The sequence below is a fragment of the Egretta garzetta genome, unplaced genomic scaffold, assembly GCF_000687185.1.
Source record: "Egretta garzetta isolate BGI_Z169 unplaced genomic scaffold, ASM68718v1 scaffold768, whole genome shotgun sequence".
Classification (NCBI taxonomy): domain Eukaryota; kingdom Metazoa; phylum Chordata; class Aves; order Pelecaniformes; family Ardeidae; genus Egretta; species Egretta garzetta.
In genome coordinates this window covers 643,159-665,604 of record NW_009260594.1, presented here as the reverse complement: position 1 = coordinate 665,604, position 22,446 = coordinate 643,159, and the positions used below count along the sequence as shown (strand labels likewise).

General features: G+C 38.2%; 2 protein-coding genes across 3 annotated transcripts in view; one reads left to right on the top strand and one right to left on the bottom strand.

Moving 5' to 3' along the window:
• The window catches only part of TUT4 (terminal uridylyl transferase 4), a 40,093-nt gene extending 23,187 nt beyond the window's left edge, over nt 1-16,906 (top strand). Inside the window, exons 18-29 of one of the 2 annotated variants that reach the window (XM_035900184.1) lie at nt 482-571; nt 2,409-2,522; nt 3,632-3,709; nt 4,093-4,270; nt 4,628-4,675; nt 4,773-4,855; nt 6,828-6,943; nt 8,588-8,748; nt 9,724-9,821; nt 12,401-12,926; nt 15,515-15,688; nt 16,709-16,906. In XM_035900184.1, the coding sequence (XP_035756077.1) occupies nt 482-571; nt 2,409-2,522; nt 3,632-3,709; nt 4,093-4,270; nt 4,628-4,675; nt 4,773-4,855; nt 6,828-6,943; nt 8,588-8,748; nt 9,724-9,821; nt 12,401-12,926; nt 15,515-15,688; nt 16,709-16,800 (1,758 nt within the window). In that variant the 3' untranslated portion in view covers nt 16,801-16,906. The remainder of the gene's footprint in view (nt 1-481; nt 572-2,408; nt 2,523-3,631; nt 3,710-4,092; nt 4,271-4,627; nt 4,676-4,772; nt 4,856-6,827; nt 6,944-8,587; nt 8,749-9,723; nt 9,822-12,400; nt 12,927-15,514; nt 15,689-16,708) is intronic. The other variant, XM_035900185.1, reaches the window with a different exon arrangement.
• A 955-nt stretch (nt 16,907-17,861) lies between these two features.
• On the bottom strand, nt 17,862-22,445 carry PRPF38A (pre-mRNA processing factor 38A; the record flags this gene model as incomplete). The annotated part of the gene is made up of 9 exons (XM_035900214.1): nt 17,862-18,670; nt 19,037-19,085; nt 19,433-19,530; nt 19,610-19,636; nt 20,171-20,283; nt 20,814-20,924; nt 21,097-21,182; nt 21,698-21,819; nt 22,348-22,445. Coding segments are annotated over 9 exons (747 nt in total), but the record flags the coding sequence as incomplete, so codon positions are not given.
• Between the last annotated feature and the right edge of the window lies 1 nt (nt 22,446).

Genomic DNA, 22,446 nt, shown 5'->3' with positions numbered 1-22,446 from the left:
AAACCCACGTAGCTATATAACCTGATGGCAGAGCAGCGTCATGGCACACAAAGCATTTTTGTGAATGCTCCTGAAAAGCTGTTAGTGCCACATTCACCATGGCCTTTCTGCCATCATGAATAGTACATCTCATCCCAGCTTACATCTAGCACAATGAAATCGCACGATTTCTTATATAATGGGCTCACATTCACCTGTGAAGAAGATGCAATTTGTGGAATTTGTTCCAATGTGAGTCATCTTATGGACTTTGCTGGTGTTTTCCAAGGTTTTTATTATTGTTACTGCATTAATACTCTCCTGATTACACCTTTCACTTATGTTCGTGCAGGAAACGTTGAATGAATTTTATGGAATATTGTGGATTTTTTGCCTTCCAGTTGTATTATGCATCTTCTGTGCTTGAACTGCAGACCATACTATAATCTATAATTAACCATAAATTACATTGAAACACCTGTTTGATTGTTTTTTCCCTCAGGCACAGCATAACACAAGAATGCTGGCTACATATGCAGCTATTGATCCTAGAGTGCAATATCTGGGCTATACAATGAAAGTTTTTGCAAAGGTAATATAAAAAGAAGGTACTTATTTGTATAATACAATGTTTTCTGATATAGCCACTGAGTTTACCTTTTGCTAATACCAACTGGAAAGGAGACAGTAGAATGCTATTAATATGAAGTGCACTTTCTTAAGCTGGCTATGCTTCATCTGGTTGTGTGTGTCAGAATCAAGTTCTTTAGTCCTGGTATCTTCTGCTATCTCTTGAAAGATTTCTGCCTAAAAGGAAGCTGATGAAAGGAAAACTTCAATTTTTTTTCAATTTCAAACCAGCTACAATGCAAAAAACAAACAAACCTGGAGAAAATGGTAACTGTAAGATATAGGGGCATGTGGCCTTTCATGGGCTTCCCAAGTTTCCATACCTAGGACCAGCCCAGAGATTACTGCAGCTTTATTCTGGCCTACTTGCCTTGCTTTACTTACTATAAAATTCAGGAGTAGGTATGGGTTGATGAATGCCTAAGTCTCTACTTGATGTGCCTAGGACATATTCTTGACTTTAAGCGTTTGGAAACATCAAATACCAAATCTCCTGCATCTATTTTTCTTACGATATTCTAAAAAGTGTTACACTATACAGCCTTTGATAATTGAAACATGACGCTTCTTTTTATTCAAGCTGCACTATTAAGTATGCTCCCCAAACACATCCAAAGAAAGCTTAGTGAAACAGGGGCAAACAAAAAAACGGGTTATAGAGAGCGCATCATGCTACCAGATGTTAGTGTAATAAAAAGCATCAAGATGAGTAAAAGAACTTTGTTCCAGAATGGAACAGACATGTTCATTATACTGTCACAAAGACTAGTAATGGGGTTTTTTTTGGTGTGGTCACAGTAGTGCAGAGTATTGCCATGACTCTTCTGTGTCCAGATTAAAAATGCATTGTGTTAATAATAATGAATCTTTACATTTTTTTGTATTATTACATACTATTATATACAGTCTAAAAATCTTACTGTAAAGACCAAATTTCCAAGTTGTGGGACATACACTCTTGAATGTATATGTATGGAGATGACTTCATAGCTATACAAATACTCTGTGTTTAAGCAAAATGCTTCCCCCTCTGTTTGCATTGGCAGAAAAACAAGGAACAGCTGTTACTGCTCTTGCTAATCTGAAAGTAATTTGTGAATCCCTGTTTTTTCCAGACCTAACCAGGAGGTTAAAAATGTGTTGTTTGTTATGACACACGCTTGAAGCAAAGGGTAGCTTAGAAGCAGGTGCTGTAGAAAGGTTATACTGTAATAAGTTTTTCAAGCATAGTAAGGTAATTCACTGATGTTTGTTTTATGCTGTGTTGTGAAGGTTCATGGTTTAGTTAGGTATGTGTATGTATGCTAGCAAAATGCTAGGCTTTGCCTAAGTTGCCAGTACAACATGGAAATACTTGCCTTTTAAGTAGCTGTTAAAAAAAAGGGGGGTTAACCAAACCAATAAGGAATTACAGAAACAGCTCTAGTAACATGAGTTTAGGAAAATTAAATTTTACAGTATTGAAACCTGGACATCAGATGTGGAGGTTTGTTGGGATTTCTGTTTTGGGGGGTTTGATTTGGTGTTGGTTTTTTTTTTTTTTTTTCAATTTGGCACATTATAAACTAAAATATGGCTATGAGAAATTTTTATGGTTTTATGTTAGACAAATTATGCTGTGTATTTGCCAGATGGTACTTGACTCTAAGGACATATATTTTTCAGGATTCATAAAAAAATTTTTAGCTATGAGATGAATGTATTTTCTGTTACTCGTGGGGTTTCTGTTTGCTCTCTGACATAGTTGTTTGTCTTGAATAATATAAATTCAGTATTTTGTTAAAAATTTATTTTTTCAGCGCTGTGATATTGGTGATGCATCCCGTGGTAGTCTGTCTTCGTATGCCTATATTCTTATGGTTTTGTACTTTCTACAGCAGAGAAATCCACCAGTTATTCCAGTTCTTCAGGAGGTAGGTTTTCAGAAAAAGAGGCTATGAAAACAGATGCACTGTTTCTTCAAGCCAAATATGAGAAGTCTGGGCGTTTAGGATCAAGGGGATGAATGAAATATGGGGCTCTTCTGCGTTAGCAGGTTCCTAATTCCCGCTTGGTTTTAGTGGTAAAACTTACCAAGAAAGTTACAATAAAATTGGGAATCTGTTGGACCTAAGTTCTGCTGTTACCTTTACTTTGGGATTTTGGTCTTATGATGATATTTATATGCTGAACGGGGTAGAAAAAAAAATTGGCAGGTGGTATGGAGAGAAGGGAATTGTAATTATGAGACTGCACCAGATGCTCTTTGAGATGTGAGTCCAGCTCTTCCATCAGTTATTGTCAGAAGCATCATTTATTGCTCAACACCTTATCTGTAAGAGAAAAAGTTTATTATTTGATGAGGGGGGAAAAAAGGTAACTAATGCTTTGGTACAACTTTAAATACACTATTTTATATGTGCCAGGCAACTTTATTAAGAAAATAATGTTATGTACCTCTGATGGGTGGGGAGAATATTAATTAGTCAGCTATCTACCTCTTCCTGGATATGTTGTGGAACTCCCAAGCACTTCTGAAAATTAATATCTTTCTGACTTTTTTGTTGTCTGCATGCAAGAGGAACATTGGCTAAAGCACTGCAGTTGAGACTTAGACTTTCTTGATGATACTTTAGTAGTGGTTGGGGGTTGTTATTTTATTGCTACCCCGAGAGTGCATTTAAATAACAGTGGAATTTCCCTTTGGCTTTGTTAAAGTCAAATGTAATAGGAGTCATATGAAGTCTCCTTAGAGATTTTGTGGGCAAGAAGGATGTTGGAATCTTGATGAGGTAATTCAGTCATGTTTTCTTAGTTGCAAAGAACAAGGTAAAATAAAATAACCAAATAATTTGAGAGAGGTATAGCAATAATGCAAAAAGACTTTCAAACTTTTTACCAAGGGGATATTCTGCCTATGTAAGAAGTAATTGTTAAAATTAAAAGATTTCTATTTTTGTATTATTTCCTACCAGCAAAACTGCAAGTCTTTTACGGTGACTTTGAATTAGAGTGGTAACTGTGTCCCTCTCTATTTTGGCAGATATTTGATGGAAAACAGATTCCACAAAGGATGGTGGATGGATGGAATGCCTTTTTCTTTGATGACATGGAAGAATTGGTAATATTCTAATTCCAGAAGAGTCTTAAAGCTTGCTTTTATGGGAAAGTAGTACATTTCTAACACTGCAGTATATAAAAGAGCAGTTAAATTTCTATATCCATATGATTAGAACTTCCCAAATGAGTCCTGTTTTGCTGAAATGAGTGTCTGTTTTTTCTTCATTTATTTTAAATCATTTCTAAATAACATCAATCGGGAAAAATAGTTTTTACTCTTAATAAACAGTCCAGGATCGAGGTAGTGTTCACTGTAGTGATTTAACCTTACTTTAACCAAGTACAACCATTCATGATAGACAAACTCATAATTACAGAGGTAGGTTCAGGAGGAGAAGTACTTCAGTAACTAGATGAATAAATTGTGTCCTCAATTGCATGCAGAAGAAGCGTCTGCCTTCTCTTGGAAAGAACACTGAATCACTTGGAGAACTCTGGCTAGGGTTGCTGCGATTCTACACTGAAGAATTTGACTTCAAGGAATATGTGATCAGCATCCGTCAGAAGAAATTGTTAACTACGTTTGAGAAACAGTGGACATCCAAATGTATTGCCATCGAAGGTACTTATCTGCTGAATTTTTGTTCCATTAATGTGAGGGAGTGATGAATGCTGTTGCTTGAGGATCTGTTCTCCTTGTTGCACAGGATCTTTATGTGAGGAAACTACCATCAGTGTTTAAAAAAAGCATTGTTTGCAAGTCCTACAGCTTACAAAATTGCATTAGGCTCCTTCTAGTATACATCAGTAGATTGCTCTTACTTTATTATGGTTAGCCACATATTTTAAAACACTCAGCATTGCTTTGCTATCATCTACTGTATGAGTGCATTTAAAATGGCATTCTCTGTGTTAAAGAAAAATTTTATTGCAGCATTTTTTTTTCAACTGATCTGTTTTTCCTCCCTTCTTTACACAGATCCTTTTGACTTGAATCATAATCTCGGTGCTGGAGTCTCTAGGAAAAGTAAGCTATTAATGTCCTCTAATGATTAATGTTCACTAATTTCTAAAGTGTTGTGCCTTTTCATTTGTTTTCCAATAACTTTGTCTTTCTTCAATAGTGACCAATTTCATAATGAAGGCATTTATCAATGGGAGAAAATTATTTGGTACCCCATTCTACCCAACTGTTGGAAGAGAAGCTGTAAGTTTTCATAGTTTTTAGTATGTTTTTTAGTTTTCTTCGTCCACTGAATTGATGCATCCAAAGCAAACATCTTGTATGTATTTATCAATTTGGTATGCACAATATATGTAATTATACATCGTCTGCATAAAATGTACAGCTTAGTATTGGGCTCCTGCAATATAAAATTCACAGGAGTAGTTGGATGGGTGATGGGCATTTTTGGCAGATTTGGGGAAAGTAAGCTTGTTTTGGTTTTTGTTTTTTATAAGACTTTTCATTGTGTGACATTAAGTTTTGCAGAAAACTGCAAAATTGGTTATAAAACCCAGGAACAGCTTTAGGAACTTTACTAGCTATTCATGTAGCTAAAGAAAACAGACGAAATGTTACATCCTGCTTATTTTTGCAGTTAGTGGGGAAAGTCATGATTGCTGCTTAAGGAAAGAAAAGGATGATGATCAACTTTTTTATAATCAGTTGACCTTCAAAATTTGCATAGTGAGTCAGGGTCAGGAATGTGTTCATGCAACATCATATTACAGAAAGTACTCCTCTGTGCTACAGGGTCCAGTCATCGATGCGTAACAGAGAACTATTTTTTTTTTTTTTTATATGAAGAAATAAATCAGCTGGAATTAGTATTTTTAACATTTACTTAGAAAGGTGTTTTCTAAGACAGTTTAGAAGACCGTTCTTCCAATGGCTTTCAACAGGGTTTGTGTTTCTAAGGGATTTTGAAAATCTTTTGAAAGCTTTTCTTCCCCCTCAGCTTTCCCTGTCTTCTCTTTTTCCATTTGCTTAGTTTGTCTGTGTGTTTTCTGAGTTTGTATTAAATGTTCTTTGATGCAGTGACTGTGTTCTGTTTTGTGCTGTGCCTAATCGAATAGGACCTGTTTTTTACGGGGACTTTTGAGTACTACTGTGATACAAATAATAATGAATTACAATGTGGATGTAGTTATCTGTAACTCAAAAATATGTGAGTGTATGTAACAAACATTATTGCTAATTATTGTTTTTTTAAATGTCTGCATACAAGTTCAACACAAGGCTATAGTGCTTCTGGAAAGCATGTACTGTGTGCCTGTATATGTGATTGTGTTCTGCTTCACCTCAGATTTTCACTGAGCATTTTGTATAAGGATAAAAGGCAAGACAGAAAGCAGCCTTAGCATGCAATTGAGCTGTCTGTTGTTTGAAGGAAATAATGCCATTAGTATTACACAGCATTTTATTTCTCAAAATTACCCAACAAAGAAGGAATTCTTGATCTTCTTCCTAAGCAAATGCCCTGTATTGCAGCTTAGTGGTACAGGTAGGAAACTGTAGCAAAAAGGTTCAGTAAATTACCTGACTACAGTAGGACTTTGTTCCTGAGCTGGGGTTAGGACATACGTATTTGTACCTCTATTTCAGTCTTTCAGGCAAGATAGTATTTGCACAATGTTTATGTTGCTCAGAGGCTGTAAACTGTGGCCTTTGTGCTGACACACATCAGAACTGCAGCTGTCCTTGGCAAATTCTGGAGAGGGGAGCGATATGGGTCAGTGTGCAGATGCTCCCTCTGTTTCCCACCTGAGCTTTGTTCTGTCTAGGGGGTTATAATCATGTCATTTGGGAAGGGGCATAGGCTGCTTTGGAAAGCATACAAGCAGTGACTCAGATACCAAAATAGATCATATGCAGAAGGTTGTCCTCTGAAGAGCCTTTGGGATAGCAGAAGGTAGGCAATAGGCTGGAGCCTGGATAAGTTGTTCTGCAAATTCAGTCTCTGGCCCTAAGACTAAATAACGTTTTTTAGCCCAAACTGCTCCACATCCTTGAAAAAGCTGCCATTATCGTAGAGGAAAAAAAGGACTAGGTATAATCTAAGAAGTAGTAAAATCTAGGGAACAATAGGAGGTGAAAGCTGTCCATTTTGCTTTCAATTCTCAGTCTTGTAAGTGAATGGTTTTATGCATTGTATCTGTCTGATGTGTTTTGACAGGAATACTTCTTTGACTCAAAAGTGCTGACAGATGGGGAATTGGCACCCAATGACAGATGTTGCCGTGTCTGTGGAAAAATTGGTCACTACATGAAAGACTGTCCAAAGAGGAGGAGGTAAGTAATACACAAAGCTAACGTAAAATCTTTTGAGATTAAATCAGGAGAGATTTGCATATTTGAAATTTTAATGGAAATTAAGAATATGCTGAATTGCAGAGAAAATCAAAGCTTCATATCTGATCCTCAACTTCCCATCCTATTTTTGCTTTTCTTAAGACTATTTCTGGTCATCTTTTTAAATCTTAGGGTGTTTATGCAAACACACACAGAGTAAAATCAACAGTCTATAATATGTTAATACTTTTGCTTCATGATCTATCTGTAAGCTTACCTTAAAATTTAATCACTAAATCTTTTTATAGTGTAAACATTCTTCACATGGAGACCATATTACCTGACTGCACAATTTGTAATGTATTAAAATGGATTTCCTGTAGTGATCATGTTTGGAAGACAGAGTTGAATTTGAATTGTTCTATAGATCTGACAATGTTCCTCTGCGAGGAAGGGCAAAGTTAATTTATTAAAATCTAGGAGTAGTTAAAATGTACATAGTTAAGGTGCATTTCTGTAACATCATACTAGTGCCAGTCACTTGGTGATCTTGCACTTGTACATTAATTGCATTTAGGAGTTTAGGATCCAGCAAAAGGAGTCCCTAGTACATGCAGGTCAATGTCTCCAAAGAGAGTTTAGCAGGAATTGATAGAGAATGTGGACTTCTCACATTTTTATGTCTTTGGATTTTTAATGACCCATTCAGTGTAGGTTGTCTGACTCCTCTTAAAACCCGTTGAAGCCCTTAGAATGCAAATTCAAGTCTGGGGTTTTTCCCTCCTCCTTCCAACTCCTTATGTTCAGTTATGTGCTCCATAATTCTTCAAAAGAGTCTTGATCTCTTCCTGCTACGAAGTCTTTACAGCCTTTCATTCAGTCAGCAGAGTTGAAGATACATGAAACTGGACTGGAACTGTAAGGTGACAGGTTGACTATTTCCTTCAGCCACTCCCTTAACATACTTCTCACAAGCACAACGTCTGCCTCAGGAAAAGAAGTTGTGATCTGCTCTTCACACAAACTGCTACTACAGCACAGCCACACAGAATGTCTCTCAAATTGTATATACAGCTCACAGAATAGTTCTAATATTTAACAACCCTACAGATACTGTGTGGAAAAAGACCTTTATTTCTTGTCTTGGTTCCTGATAACTAGTTCTTCTCCTGATTATTGTATTAGTACTGAGTGTTTGAGCAAGCCTCAGAACTTTCTTTCACATCCTGTCTAGGCTCAGGACGCTAATATATTCTTGTAGAGAAATACACCATCTCCAGCCAAGGGGAGGTATCTACAAGATACAGCTAACTTGTTTTGTGTATATTCTGTGTCAGTGGGATTATTGCAAACTAACTGGCAGGCTAAGCCTACTTAACTGCAGGTATAGTTCTGTGCTAATACAAGTCAGATAGCTTCTGGACAATTCTGGGGAGCTTCTAAGTTCATTAAGTTTATACAAACAGGTTGTTAACCAGCACAGATTCTGAAAGTGTTTTTCTGGGGCTTCAAAGATATTTGTATTCTGGTATAGCTGTTGGTTATGTAATCATTTCCTTTGAACATACCAATATAACAACTCTACAGAGATTTTTTTTTTTTTGGTGTGGTTTTGTGATACTGCTAATAAAAGTTATTATTCAGGTTGAAGAAAAAGGAGAATGAGAAAGATGATGAAAAAGAAGTGAAAGATGATGATAGAGAAACAAGAGAGAAAAGGTGTTTCATCTGTGGAGATGTGGGTCATGTTAGAAGAGATTGTCCTGAATTCAAACAAACCCGTCAGAGAAATAATAGTGTGCCAGGTAAGTTAGTTTGTGATGTTAGTATAATTTGAAACTTCTGAGATCCCTTCTCTCTAGGTTTCTATACAGACCTGGTAATGATCTTAAAAAATTTCTTCAACTAATGATTTCAGTCATTGCAAATACAGCTTTTAGTCTAAGTGTTGCTTTTCTTCAAGGGGAATAATGCCTCCTGAAGTACGGTCTCTGTATGGCTGGTAAAAAGGTACTCGGCACTAAGTGTAGTGTACTTCAGGGTATTGAATTATTTGTCTTCCACTAACAATAGGTGCATTTAGGAGTAGTAATAATAGTAATAATTGAATGCATTTCCTCTTCCAAATGTTACTCAAATGTTAGCTAACCCTTCATTATCTGTGAGAGGTAAGTAAATGTATTTTCACCAAAAATCAGTGGTCTTAAAGTAATACTTCCAAAAGCATACAGATGCATTAGGAACGTAGATCCAGCTTTCAAATTACTATTAGTAATAGATACAAGTCTAATTGCAAACCCATTCAAATTAGACCCTTAGGTGCCTGTGGTACTTGAAAAAGTGGAGAAAGCAATCATAAATGAACTTCAGAGAGAACCTTGCTTTTTTTCTGTATTCTGATAGCCCTTTCTCTCTCTCTCTCTTCCCCCCCCCCCCTTTCTTTGCCCAAAAGTTTCTGCTATTGCTATTTAAAATCCCACTGCTTAACAGCAACAGTGTGGAAACCTGTATAAAGTAGCACTCCTGCCTGATGGCAAAGTGAGCCTTGTTTGTGCTAGAATTTGTATTGCTCAGAATTAGATTTTGGGTTTAGCTGCTATATACCTATTAATGTTGGCTGTTGACAGTAGAGGGAAAGCTTTCCACTTAAAGTAAAGGAGAGGTTAAAATTATTTACCTACTCTGTATCACATGAAAGTTGAGGTATTGCTGACTCCCAGTTCTGTGTTCTGTCGTTCGTAACCTTGTGGTTTTTATTAACATTTTTGTTCCTTGATTAGGCACCCAGTTGGTCCGAAGCATGGTAAATTCACAGCTAGTGGCTGTGAGTCAGCAGCAAGTGGAACGACCCTTGCGCACTAGACAGTCATCAGAATGTGTAAGTTCCAATTAGCTATAGTATTGAAGTAAGCAAGCTGTAGCAAACCAGCGATCCTGGGCCATGCTAGGAACAGGTTTGCACAGTGTTTTGTCAACAGATTCTGGACTATAATTGCACTCTGCCAGTTAATGGAACTTTGATGTATAACATGGTGTCTCTTGGATAGCATTTATGGCCTTTCAGTATGGAAACTACATAGTCAGATTTCATATGAGAAAGCTTGCTATTCTGAAAGGCCAGCTTCACTATCTTTGAGATTTAATCTAGGATGCCTTTTGAAGTCTTGTGCTTACTCTGGCAATGTTCTGAAGTTACTAAGGGAAGTAAAGCGTAGCTCATCGTTAATATGCTGGAGACTTAGGTTTGTGACTATAATGATTCTCTGTGGTTTAAGAGAACTGTCTTAAGGGATTGTCATGAACAGGCGGGGAACACAGATGAATCATACTTCAATTCAGATGTGATACACAGGGCAAAAGTCTGCCAGAGCACACTAGAAGCACAAACAGAACAAGGGGGAAATTTTTGGTAGTTCTCTCTTAGAATTTGTTCAAGTCTCTCTAGAAATAGATAAAATAGTTTAACCTGCTTCTAAGCAGAGATGGATAGCAGAGGGTATTTGAGCAAATACAGCTGCTGGCATTTAATGTTTTTGGAGTACAGAACACAGAAGAAATTAATTAATTTTAAGCTATTAGTCTGAGAAACGTGCCTGCTAATGAAGCTGGCAAGTAAGCAAACAGTAATCAGGGCTGCTGATCGCTAATGCTCTTTGTTCAGTTTACTGCTTTAGTTATAGAGTATTTCTTAACTGATCAGCAAACATTTATTGGAATATTTGCTCCAGTAACAGAGACTTTATGACATAATTTTTACTGTAATAATGTGCCTTTAAGGAGGGACTGATACAGCCCTAATCTAAGTGAAGGACTGGACTGCCACCATGCTATCACATGACACAGGAGTATCTTTTTAGGAGCCTTGTATTTTTGTTTGGGAAATTTAAGCTGATCATGTGGGTGCACACAGTCAGGAACATCATGCACACTGGACCTACTGCATGTGCACATTCTTGTGTTATCTGGATCTCATGGACTCTGTGTGTGTGTTGCATGGTTGACATTTGGCCAGGATTTCTTGATGAATATGTGCTGTTCAGGGTTTGTTTGAGGAGAATGGGAAGGTGGAATGTTAGTGGAGCAAGAGGGAGAGAAGAGGGAAAGCAGGAGTGTGGAAGTAGATCCAAGAGGCTGGAGGCTTCTGCTCTCCTGCTGCTGGCATGTCTGGTGCATGCTTGTGGTGGCTTAATGTTTGCAGGAAGGCTCTAGTCAGTGCGTGTGCTCTATTTTTATAACATTTAAACTGTTAAACTAGTCATTGTCTTTCAAATCCCAGCTTTTACCTTTTATGCCTTTCTATCAAACCAGGAAAAGTTGGAATAGCAGCAGGGAGCTATCCCAGCTTTTGGGCTTCAGCTTTTGCCCAGGCAAAGACACACAGCATGCTGCTATAAGGAATGCTCTGAAAGGCTGGCTTGGGGAAGTCCTGCAGACCTCTGGTTATTGAAGAAAAGTGACTGCCAATTTAAATGGACAGGCAAGCAGTCATGGATCGTGACAGGCTGCAGAGACCTTCAACTTCAGATGTTTGACAGCAGCTGAGTTACTTGGAGCTTAGCTGTCTGCTATAGTCTGTGGAGGGAGACAAGCAACTCTAGGGGGACACTTGGATCTGAGATTCAGGTAATCATCTCTGATTTAGGTAGCTGTCTGTCATTTGAATTTCTCTTTGAAGGCACCTGTCTTATGCCATCACCATCTTGTCTCAGTGCTTAAAGCCAGATTAGGTTAATCCAGACATTGGTATTAATTTTGGCAGATAAACTGGGGAACTCTTCTCCCAGTCACCCTGGTTCTCGAAGTGCTTCTCTGCTTAGTTGCAATACCAAACAGATGAAATAGGCTCATGCCTGTGTCTGTTGCTGGCAAAAGGGAAAAGCTGTGTAAGAGCTCTGCAAAGGTGGTAATAATTGCTATTTCTGTGCCTCTAACCATGGCCTAACATCAGGATATGGAGGTTGAAACTGGGTTTTTGGAGTTTCAATTTCTTGTTTAACAGATTAAATAAAAACTAAAGAAATATTAGGAGCTTGCTTTGGAATTACTTTAAGAAGTGTCTGTAGTAATAAGAACCACTATTTAGGAGTAAGTTAATTAGTTAATGAGATTGTGGGCTGTAAATAAGTAGGGTGGGGAAGAGACTGACTAAAAATCAGAAACAGATGTATGACAAGTCTAATGAAGAGCTTGGGGCTAATGTTTGCTCAGAATGATGTTTCTGATGCTGGTATGTGTCACATTAACAGATCAAATTATCTGATGGTGAAAATCAGTGTCAGTTGAAGTGTACTTACTTAAACCAGCAGGAACTTGGGTGCAGTATTTGGGGTGTTGCTGGGAAGTGCTTTGCCTTTTTTTATGAATAGTCTAATACAGTGGGTGCTTATTAAAGAAAACCTCTATTAAATAGCTACTGAACTAATCAGAACTACATACTCTTTTTTTCTTCCCCTCCAGTCTGATTCGCATCAGTCATCTTACTCTCCACAACCTCAACAATTTACACAGAATTCCTCTCAGCCAGCCTCCATTAACCAGACTCAGCCACAACCAATATCCCAGTCTAAGCATGTTCCGCAACCACAGCAGGGTGCGCAGCCACCCCATCAGGTCCAGCTGCCTTTGTTTAACTTTCCCCAATCTCCCCCAGGTCAGTATTCCACCTTGCATAACCTGGGACTACTTCAGATGCACCATCACCACCAAATTCAGCTTCCCAACACTTCTTGGCCTATTCATGGGCCCGTTATTCACTCTGCACCGGGTAACCCTCCTCATTCTACAAATGTTCCATTTTCTATGAGATCTGGCAGCAGCAGCACCACAAATAACCAGAGCAGTGTAAGCTTGAATGATCCCAGTATCATCTTTGCACAGCCTGCTGCCAGGCCCATGGGAATCCCCAGCACTTCTCATGAGGGACACTGGCACAATCCTGTGACTCCAAACTCACTGGTGAACAATGGCACTGTGGGGAATTCAGGTAACTCTTCTCTGTTGTATCAAACCTCTCGCACTTTGTGTACAAGTGTTAAGTGTTACAGAAACAGCTAACTCTTTCAACTTGTTTTATATTAAAAATGCAGTGCTTAAGAAACTAAGTCATTGCCTTCACTGTCTTAACGTTTTCATAGGAAAAAAAATAAGGCAAGCTGGGTCATTGCAACTTTTAGGCATTGGTCCTATCTGCTATTAACAGGTGTGCAACACATGAGAAATCATGCATTCAACTGAGAAATGTTCTAATAATTGTTTGAGTCTAAAGCATGTTTCTGTCAATATGCTTACAAATACAGTTTCCATTTATGTTGTAGTGTCGTTTATTAGATGAATGCTGAGACTGCAACTACAAACTTAGAGACTGGCAGAATTACGGCTGTGCAAGTTGAATATTGCCTCCTTGCATTTGGTGCAATATAACACGATCTTATGCATTAGTTTTTCCTATAATTTATTCTGCCACATTTAACTTCCATAATCTCAATGTCATTTCCTGAAATCACTTCATACAGATTTTCCCTGTGACAAGTGGGCAACAGCCTTTTGCCTCATACCAAAGCAAAGTACATTTGTATGTTTGGGGCTGAGAAAAACAGTATATAGTATTTAAAGCCCATACAATTCTCTGTGCAACATAAACCATGGCAGCCCCTAAATTTTAACTCTGATCTTTTGATCATGATAGTGGTCTCTTGATTTATTTTGAGTGTGTAACTCCTCCTATCTTTAAAAAATTGTCTCCATCGTACAATATACTGATGCAGTTGTTTATCACGAGATGGAAATGTTGAATCTCCTGCACAGCCTTTCTCTGCACTAGTAAGGTAACTGACAGCAACGGTAGATTTTCAGCTGAGTCAACAGCATTGCATGAGGTGTAATTCACCAGTGAGTTTCAGGTATTTGTTGAGATGCTGGAGATGTGATTTTCTATTCAGAGCTTTGTGGGGCATGTATTTTAGAGGATACAGAAACTGCTACCAGTGTTTTGTGTGCCTTCAGTGTGCTTTGTCCCTGCCTTTCCATTTCTGACCTTAATTCTCTGTCCAGGCTTGTCTGTCCCCTCCTCCACGTCCACCCCAGCTCTGACATTTTCTCAAGCAGCTCCTTCCAATCCAAGTCATCTTACCCAGATAGCTGCCTTTCTTCAGACAAGCTCCCCAAATCCTAGTTTCTGCTCCATTCTCCCTTAACGAGTCCTGTTTCTTATCGTGTAGTCAGTCCATCTTCAATCTCTTTCCTTTTGCTCTCTCTCCATTTGCTTCCACTCTTACTGTGCCTGCACAGGTTTCCCAGTTTTCTTGTGCTGTCAGTCACTGTATTTTTTTTTTTCCCCCTCAGCTTCCATCTGTTTCCAATCTCATCGCACTCCTTTTCTTAGTTTCCAGTCCTAGTATTTTTCCTCTCTGTATCATTTATTCAGTTTTGTTTCCTTTTTGGCTTAAATGCCATTAAGGTGGGGTCATGGGGTAGGCGCACAGTAGAGATGAGCTGTCCGCTCTGTGTGTGAAGCCTGCCTTCTTACTTGCTCGGGACAATTTGCAAACAGTAAGTTCATGGAAACTTTGTCTTGGCTCATGTAACCATGATTTTGAAGGAGTGACTTTACTTTCTTTTCATTAGACAATTGATCAGAAGTAGGATCATTAGAAGTTTCAGACAGACAACTTTTTTTCGTGCATACTCCAGAGCCATGCTTTCTGTTTATTGTATAAAAGTTACTGTTCTTTTTAAATGTGTAGCTTACTTTTATTTAATGAAAGTCTGCCTGTGAGGGTTTTTTTTTTATGATGAGGCTGAAGGGGAACTGATAAACTGAGAAGGATAGTTACTTAAATTTATTTATTTTTAAATATACATTGATCAAGTTTTTGAATTGGCAGGCATTGCTGTGTCTTACAAAATTAGGAGCTATGAACAAAGACAGCAGGATTAGTAATATGGCATTTGGCATCAACTCTTATGTGTCCTGCCTCCTTGGATGCTTGATTTCTCATCGTTAATGCTGCAGTAATACTGGGACTGGGTTTGTAAATGGAATAGCTTGCAATTTGTGTACTTATTTCAAAAGTTTTTATTTTTCTCTCTAAAAACCAATTTTAAGTTGGTCCAATGATCTAGATATGAAGTTTCTTAAGCATACAAGTCTTAGTGGAATTCCAGTGTACATCTGAGAATTATTTCTTGCAGTAGGATAATAGCTTTCATGTCACAGCTGTGTCAGTGATAGTGAATATCTCTGTGGGATCAGATATTAGTAACATTGTTCAGACTTTGTATTTTTCATCATGAGAATGACATAGGAATAGTGAAATTGTAGGTCTTGATTTTAATACTGATACATCCTCTTGTTGTCCTCCCCAATGAATTCTATTGTAGTGAATAATGAAGTAATTTAGGTGGTAATTTTTGTTGATGTATATTTAAAAAAAAAAAAATAAAAGAATAGCACATCAGCCTAATTGCATTAAGTCCCCTGCAAACTGTTATTTAAGATGTAAATTGTATTTGTGACTTACTGTTTAATTATTTCAACTTGAAATGTGCTTTTCCCTCTCAATTGAAAAATAGATCAGGGTCTCCAAGGACAGTTTGGTAAAATGAACCCTCCTTCTGTCCCTTGGGACCATGGGACCCCTACCCATTTTCCTCTCCTCCGAGGAGCGTGGCCTTACAATATGCCTCAGAACTACATGCAGCAGGGAAATGCCAGCTATCCACCGAACAAACCTTTCTACCCTCAAGGTACTAGAACTAGTATATGAATCAACAGCTCATGCAACATGTCTCTTTACTGTCTCAAAGGCTTTAAAAGCCAAGGAATCATGTTTCACTTGCTAGGCTCCCTGGAACCATAATGAATCCAAGAGTCAAATCAACGCTTCGCCTTCCTGTATGGATGGATGAAAGTCTTTGCGGGGGGGAAGGGGTTACATCAAATTCTGAAACCTGAGCCAATTTGCAGTCTGTTGCACTTCTAGCCTCTTTCTCCTTCACTGCTGCTGTTTCACGGTAGAGCTACCTCTGCTTCAACAGAGGTTAAGATGATTTGCCCATGAGCATGTTAAGAATATGCAGAAAATTTTGTCCTAATTCATTTTATTTGGCTTTTGTACCTTGCCCTGTGGAATGACTTACATAGGTAAAAATTTGCAAGACCATGGAATAATTCAGGTTGGAAGGGGCCTCTGGAGGTTATCTAGTCCAACCACTAACTTCAAAGTTAGATCAGGTTCAGTTATTCAGGGTCCTTTGTAGGACTGACTTTATCTCAACTCTTTCTGATGCTAGTGAATGGTAACGGTGTTCAGCATCTGGCAGGATTGGGAAAGGCTGTAGGAAAAAGACCTTTGGCTCCACTAAGAGAGAAACTATGCCCAAGTTTTACTTGGAGGCTTTGCAATTACCGTGTTGCTGGGTCACACAGTGTAAAATGAGAGATACTGGCACCAAATCCTTTTTCAAAATCTATTGGCTGTAGTAGGGTTTTCAGGTGAGACCCACATTTAAAAATCCTGAAATTATTTTTGTTATAAATAAATAAAGCAATGCAACAAAATAATGTGTTCACGATTCTGAGGGAATTTTGGAGATAGGATTAAAGTAGTACTGTATTGTCCCATTAGATGGGTTAGTCATACAGATAGCATTTGTGTCAGTCTAGTAGATGGCTTTATTTCTAAGTAAGATTAATACATTGAATATAGCCAAGCACTGTTAAATATATTTAATTTGCTGAAGTAATTGTGATCCATTTTCTTTTAGCTGGTCCACTGATGCAGAGTAACCAGCGGTTCTCGCTTCTGTCTCAAGGACACCCACACTTGAATCTGAATTACATTCAACAGAAAAAGTGAAATTTAATGGGATTGTGGGTGGGTGGGGGGAGGGGAGGAAAAAAAATTCAGGTTCTGATTTAAAAATCTTAATGCAACATGTTTAGATACAAGATTATTTAAGACTGTTTTTAAACTGTATCATTTGTACATAGATATGAACTATAGTTTTTACTAGTATCACAAAACTGAGTGATACAAATTTCATCTATTTTATTACCCTATTTTTAAGGGGAATTGTGTTTTGTTTTATCTTGATAAACTGTAAAGAGAGAGAATTTTTAAAATTAAGTTCTTTATTTTCTATTAGCTGTATTCATACTTTGGTTGCTTCAGACTTTATATATATTGTTCTAAAAAAAATAAAATTAGAAGGGGATTTCATGTGTTTAAAAATTTGTCACTTCTATTCTTTACAGAACGATGTAGTGCCAAAAACCTTTTTAAAAGAAAAATAAAACTGCAAAAAAAGGACACAAGACTTTTTCCTCTTCCCTATTTGTATGCATGCTTGCATTTAACTGTAATTAAGAAACCAGAATAATAAAAATGGCTTTAATTTAGGTATCTCAAAGAGATGAAAGATGAACAGCTTTAACGAGTCATACAATCACTATACCTGTTTTTCCTCATGCTAGCATCATTGCATGTGCTGTTCACAGCCAGTGTGTCTTTCTTGTAAAATACTTGATTTGAGGGAAGAGTACACCTACTTCTCTGTTCATAAATTTTGAAAAATAATCCAAAAATACTCTAGACAAATGAGGCTGTACTGTGAAGTAATCTTAAAGAGGACTTACCATAAATTCATTTGGCGTACTACTCTTTGTGCTGTCAACAGTCATTGGGCAGTATGTGAAAATACTTAAGCCATAAATGCAATCTTCAGGAAATAAACCTGTCAGTCCCTGCTCCTGAAGCAAGACTATAAATAAAGTGATGGTATGCAAGGGGTTTAACACAGCTCATTTCCTGTGATACATAATTAAATGTACTAAGATGAGAACGGTAAAAAGAGCTTAATTATTCTTAATTTGAAAAACAGGGACTTGCTGAATGCTAACTCCATTTAGGGAAGGTAGAGCTGAGCATAACTGTGTCATATTCTGTCCCCAGGCACAGGTAGGCCACAAACTATGCTCAAAATAGTGATTTACTGTCTTTATGTATATTGAATAACTTTTTGCCTGAAAAGAATGAAGTGGTGCTTTGTACTACTCAAACCTAAACTGATAGTAGCATCAGAAGAAGTGTATCATTAGACTTAAGGATGATTCTTACAAAGGAACCAGTAACAGCTGTGTTTAAGTTAGCCTTGCTTTTAATAAACACAGTGGATTATGACAGTCTTACTTCCTTTTCTGTACTGGAGGTTTGAGATAGTTCAGGCTGGTAGCTCTTCAGTGTTTGTAACTCCAACATACTCTCACTTTAGCAACCAAATGCAGTGGCTGTTTGTCAAAACAATGCCCCAATTTGAGAAGGAAGCCAGCTTCGCCTAGGGGACCTGTAAACAAGGCAGTATGAAAGAAACAGCAAGGAGCCTTTAAAGACAACCCCCCCGTTTTTTTTATTGCTCTTCAGTGTTTTTTACAGGCCTTGAGAAAAAAAAAATAAAAATAATCCTGAAATTCTATCAAATCACAAGTATGAGTAACAAACTACATAAAAAGTATCCTTAGCTTTCTTTTAATTAAAAAAAAACCAAACAAGACTTATACAAGAGGAGAAGGATTAAAGAAATGGACTGCTAAAGCAGCCAGTACATATCCAGCTGTCCCATAAAGCAAATAGGACAGTATTAGACTGCAGTTCAAGGTCCTTAATCTGTGTGCTGGATTCAGTTTGTTATTCATTCCCTCGCCGACTCTTCTTGTGACTTTTCTTAGATCTGAAAAAAAAAAAAAAAGCTGCATGACACAGTACTAGTAATTGTTTTAAAGACAATTACTAGACAATTTAAAAGTGATTCCTAGCAGTAAGCGGCATTTTCTGTGCATGACACAGTACTAGTAATTGTTTTAAAGACTACTTAAAGACAATTACTAGACAATTTAAAGGTGATTCCTAGCAGTAAGCGGCATTTTCTATGATCAAATATGGATAGTGGAACTTGACTACAACACTGAGGGAGGGAGGTACTGTATGAAATTTGATCTCCAACATCATAAGAACCACCTCAGTCCCCAAGATTAAATGACAAGTAAGAGCTCCTACAACAGTACAGACACCCTTAAGAAATAGACCAAGCCTTTACCTTTCAGGTGATTTGGAATGACTTCTGTGTCTATGACTACGATGATGCCCTATGGGATAAAAAGGTAACAGTTACTTCCATAGACCCTGGAATTATTTTTTTGTTTTGCTAATGTAATCTGCTTCTAGTGACCAAGTGTCCTAGATAATGCCAGAACAACCCTAGCCTTAATTAGGCACTCAAGTTAACCTCCTGGCAAATAGCTGAAAGACATACTCAAGGCAATTTTGCATGTATGAAATGAGTTCTCCAGCTGTGCTTTCATGTAACTAGCAGTTTTATGAGCCAGAATAAGCACCTATGCTACCTGCTTGATACCGTGGCACAGATTTTTCTAGCCATGGATGTTCTGCTGATAAAGACTTGCCAGAGTTAATCTGTAAATGACAAAAATACCTGGAGATTTAGATCTTGATCTGTGGCGCCTCTCCCTGGATCTGCTCCGGTGTCGTCTTGGGCTTTTGCTGCGATGCCTCTCCCGGCGTGGTGATGGACTGAGAGAAAGGAAGCTTTTAATATGGCCATACTAAAAATGCACACATGCTAAAGTTAAATAATAGAACAAAAGACTACCTTCTTCTCTTCGGAGAGCGGCTCCGCCTGTAATAAGAGGAGAAAAGAAAAAGTTGCTAAAAATCATTAGCAGAACCAGCTGTTTAATTTCCCATATTCTCCAGCAGCAGCACCAGGGCTTCCCTTGCACTCCCTGTGTCCCCAGCTAGTGTGTGTTTGGCCTGCTGCACAAGAGGCAGTACCTGCTTCTGGATTGGCCCATACAGAGAGCAAATGAGCTTAGTGATGAGTTTTTCCTGGCAATCAAAAAGAATTAACAGGATTTTCTTTGCAGCCTTTGCCTTACATGAAAAAAAAAGTGCTTGGTTCTCCTTAATATCTTGACTGTGTTGCCAAATTTAGCTGAAGCTGGCCAGCAAGTTCAAGAGTTACTGAAGGACTAGAGAAACAGGCAGACAGGTTGACCGTGGCTATGCATTGCAACACCTCAATTTAGAAAGAGGCTAAAGAAATTGGGAGGTCTACGAGATTCTGGCTGAGCTGTCGTCTTCGCTTCTATGCTTTGCTCCAGCCATCTTCAGTACAACAGGTAAAAATATTGCTCAAGAGAAGCCATATCACCTTCTTGGAGACCTGCTTCGGCTCCGCCTGTATCGCACAGCTGGAGATCTGCGAGGTTTATCAAGGTCTCTGTAGCCTCTTCTGCGGTGGTCAGGAGAGGGCGCTCGTTCCAGCTGGAAACAACGGCAGGAAGGGGGCGGGGGGAGGTTCTGTAAGCTTTCTTTCATTAAGGTTTTTATCTATCAGTCAGTAACGATTTCTGAACAATTAATATAAATGACAAGTGCCATGCAATCAAGCTTCCCCATCCTTAAGTATTTCATAGTGAGAAGTGAGTGATACTGCCCAAGTTTGCCAACTAGAAATTAAAATGGCCATCTCTCATACTGTTGATTCTTTAGATGTACAGCAGAATTGACTATGATGGTCACCATAACCTTCATCGTCACCTTTAGTTCTCTCCATTATATATGTATGTATAACAATTTATCTGAAATAAATAGATTTAACACATAACAGATCCAGATTTGTGAATTTCAGGAGACAGAAAATCTTGTCAAAGGCAGAGCACTTGAGAACTGCTTCAGGGTCTAACAAGCAGCAAGCAACCCCCTGGTGCCCCCCCTCAAATATTTCTCATAAGCCATAAAGTGTTCTGTGGCAGTTCAGCACCAGCTTTCCCTTTCCAAAGGAGTTCACCCACCTTTTCATCTTCTTCTTCCTCCTCCTCACTAGATTCTACATCATCCATGTCTTCTTCCAAAGCACTAACACGAGGCTCGAGTTGCTCGGCTTCTTCCAGAACATACCGTTTCTAGGAGAAATTACAACTTTGTCTTGCGTAACCCAAGTAAAACCAAATATCTCAGGAGGCACTGAGTGTGCCAGAAGGGCCTGCACCATAGCTTTATGCAACAGGCCAGTAGCTGATACAACTATTGAATCTGATGCAGTCAAGAATTCCATAACCATCTATTTTTCCATACCTGTAATCGAGGCAGAATGATATCGCATACACGTTCCTCGTGGAGTAGTTCATCAATAAATTCATCCACATGCATCAGTTCAAATTCTGGGGGGGAAAGGGGAGGAGGCGGAAGTAGCATTTAAAAGACAAAGAAGATTAACAGTATTGGCTACAGTAAAGATGAAACATTTCAGACAATTTATGTCAAGTGGGCTATGCAAACAACAGTTCTAAAATCATTCTCAAAGATGAGGAAAATCATTAGGCCTAACTTGCAAAAAGGAAATTACTGCAAAGCTATGATTAGCAGATTCACAGTGCTTAAACCAGCACTCAAATGGTGTTTCTTTGGTATTTATGGGCGTTTCAGCGCCCAACACAAAACACGAGCACTTGGGCAAAGCAAAATAAACAAGGCAGTTCTCATTTGTACAAGTTGGCAAGACTAGCAACAGACTATCCAAAGGATGAATAATCAAAAGAAAGATTTCAAAAAGATAGTTATGCCACAATTTTTTAAGCTTGTATTACTTAATATTTACTTTTATCTAGTGTAATACTTTTTTTAACAAAAGGTCATCTATGAGGTACTAAGAAACCACAACTAAGGAAGTGCTTACCCCCATTTCTGTTCTGACTTTTTATTTTTCGATAGTCATTGTACAGTGGTTCAAGATACTTGTAGCAGTCAATGGCAGTGCCTGTCAATCTCATGTACAACGCCCCAAGCATTCGGACATATCTGAAAAGTAAACCGTTTCATGTACCTGAGCTTTTTGCAGAGTTAGCAGTTCAGATAAAAAGGGGGTTTTCCTCTTAAGTTTCTGAGGAAAATGAGTATGCTAAAATAAATAGAATACACGACCATTTAGATTTCCTCCTTCAAGTACTCAAGTATACATATGAAAATATATATATACTCAAGTATACATATGTAATGTCTGTATGGGTGCGTTATCACTCAAAAAGACAAAAAGAAGTACTGAAGTAGATTAATATGGCTCTCTTAATGCACCTCATTCTAAATACTTCAGGCGGAGGTGTATTACCACAGAGAGCAGATGCCACAACAGCAAGCCATTCCAACAGCCCAAGTGACAAGGAGCAGTCTTGAAAGCAAGAGGAAGGACATGCCTTTTAGCAAGAAGAGTTTTATCAAAGCCCACTAAAAGCTAAGCCCGGCAGTGAGGTTTCCCTAGCAGTTTTGGGCAGTTTCATTCAGCACAACAACCAAAAGAGAGAAAAAAAAAAAATCAAGCTACCAACTTACTTGAAGTCCTCGTTTTTTATGAACTCCACGATGATGTCCTTTTCGGGCTGGATCTGCAGCATCTTCAGCGTCAAGCACAAGAAAGGGGTAGGCTTAATG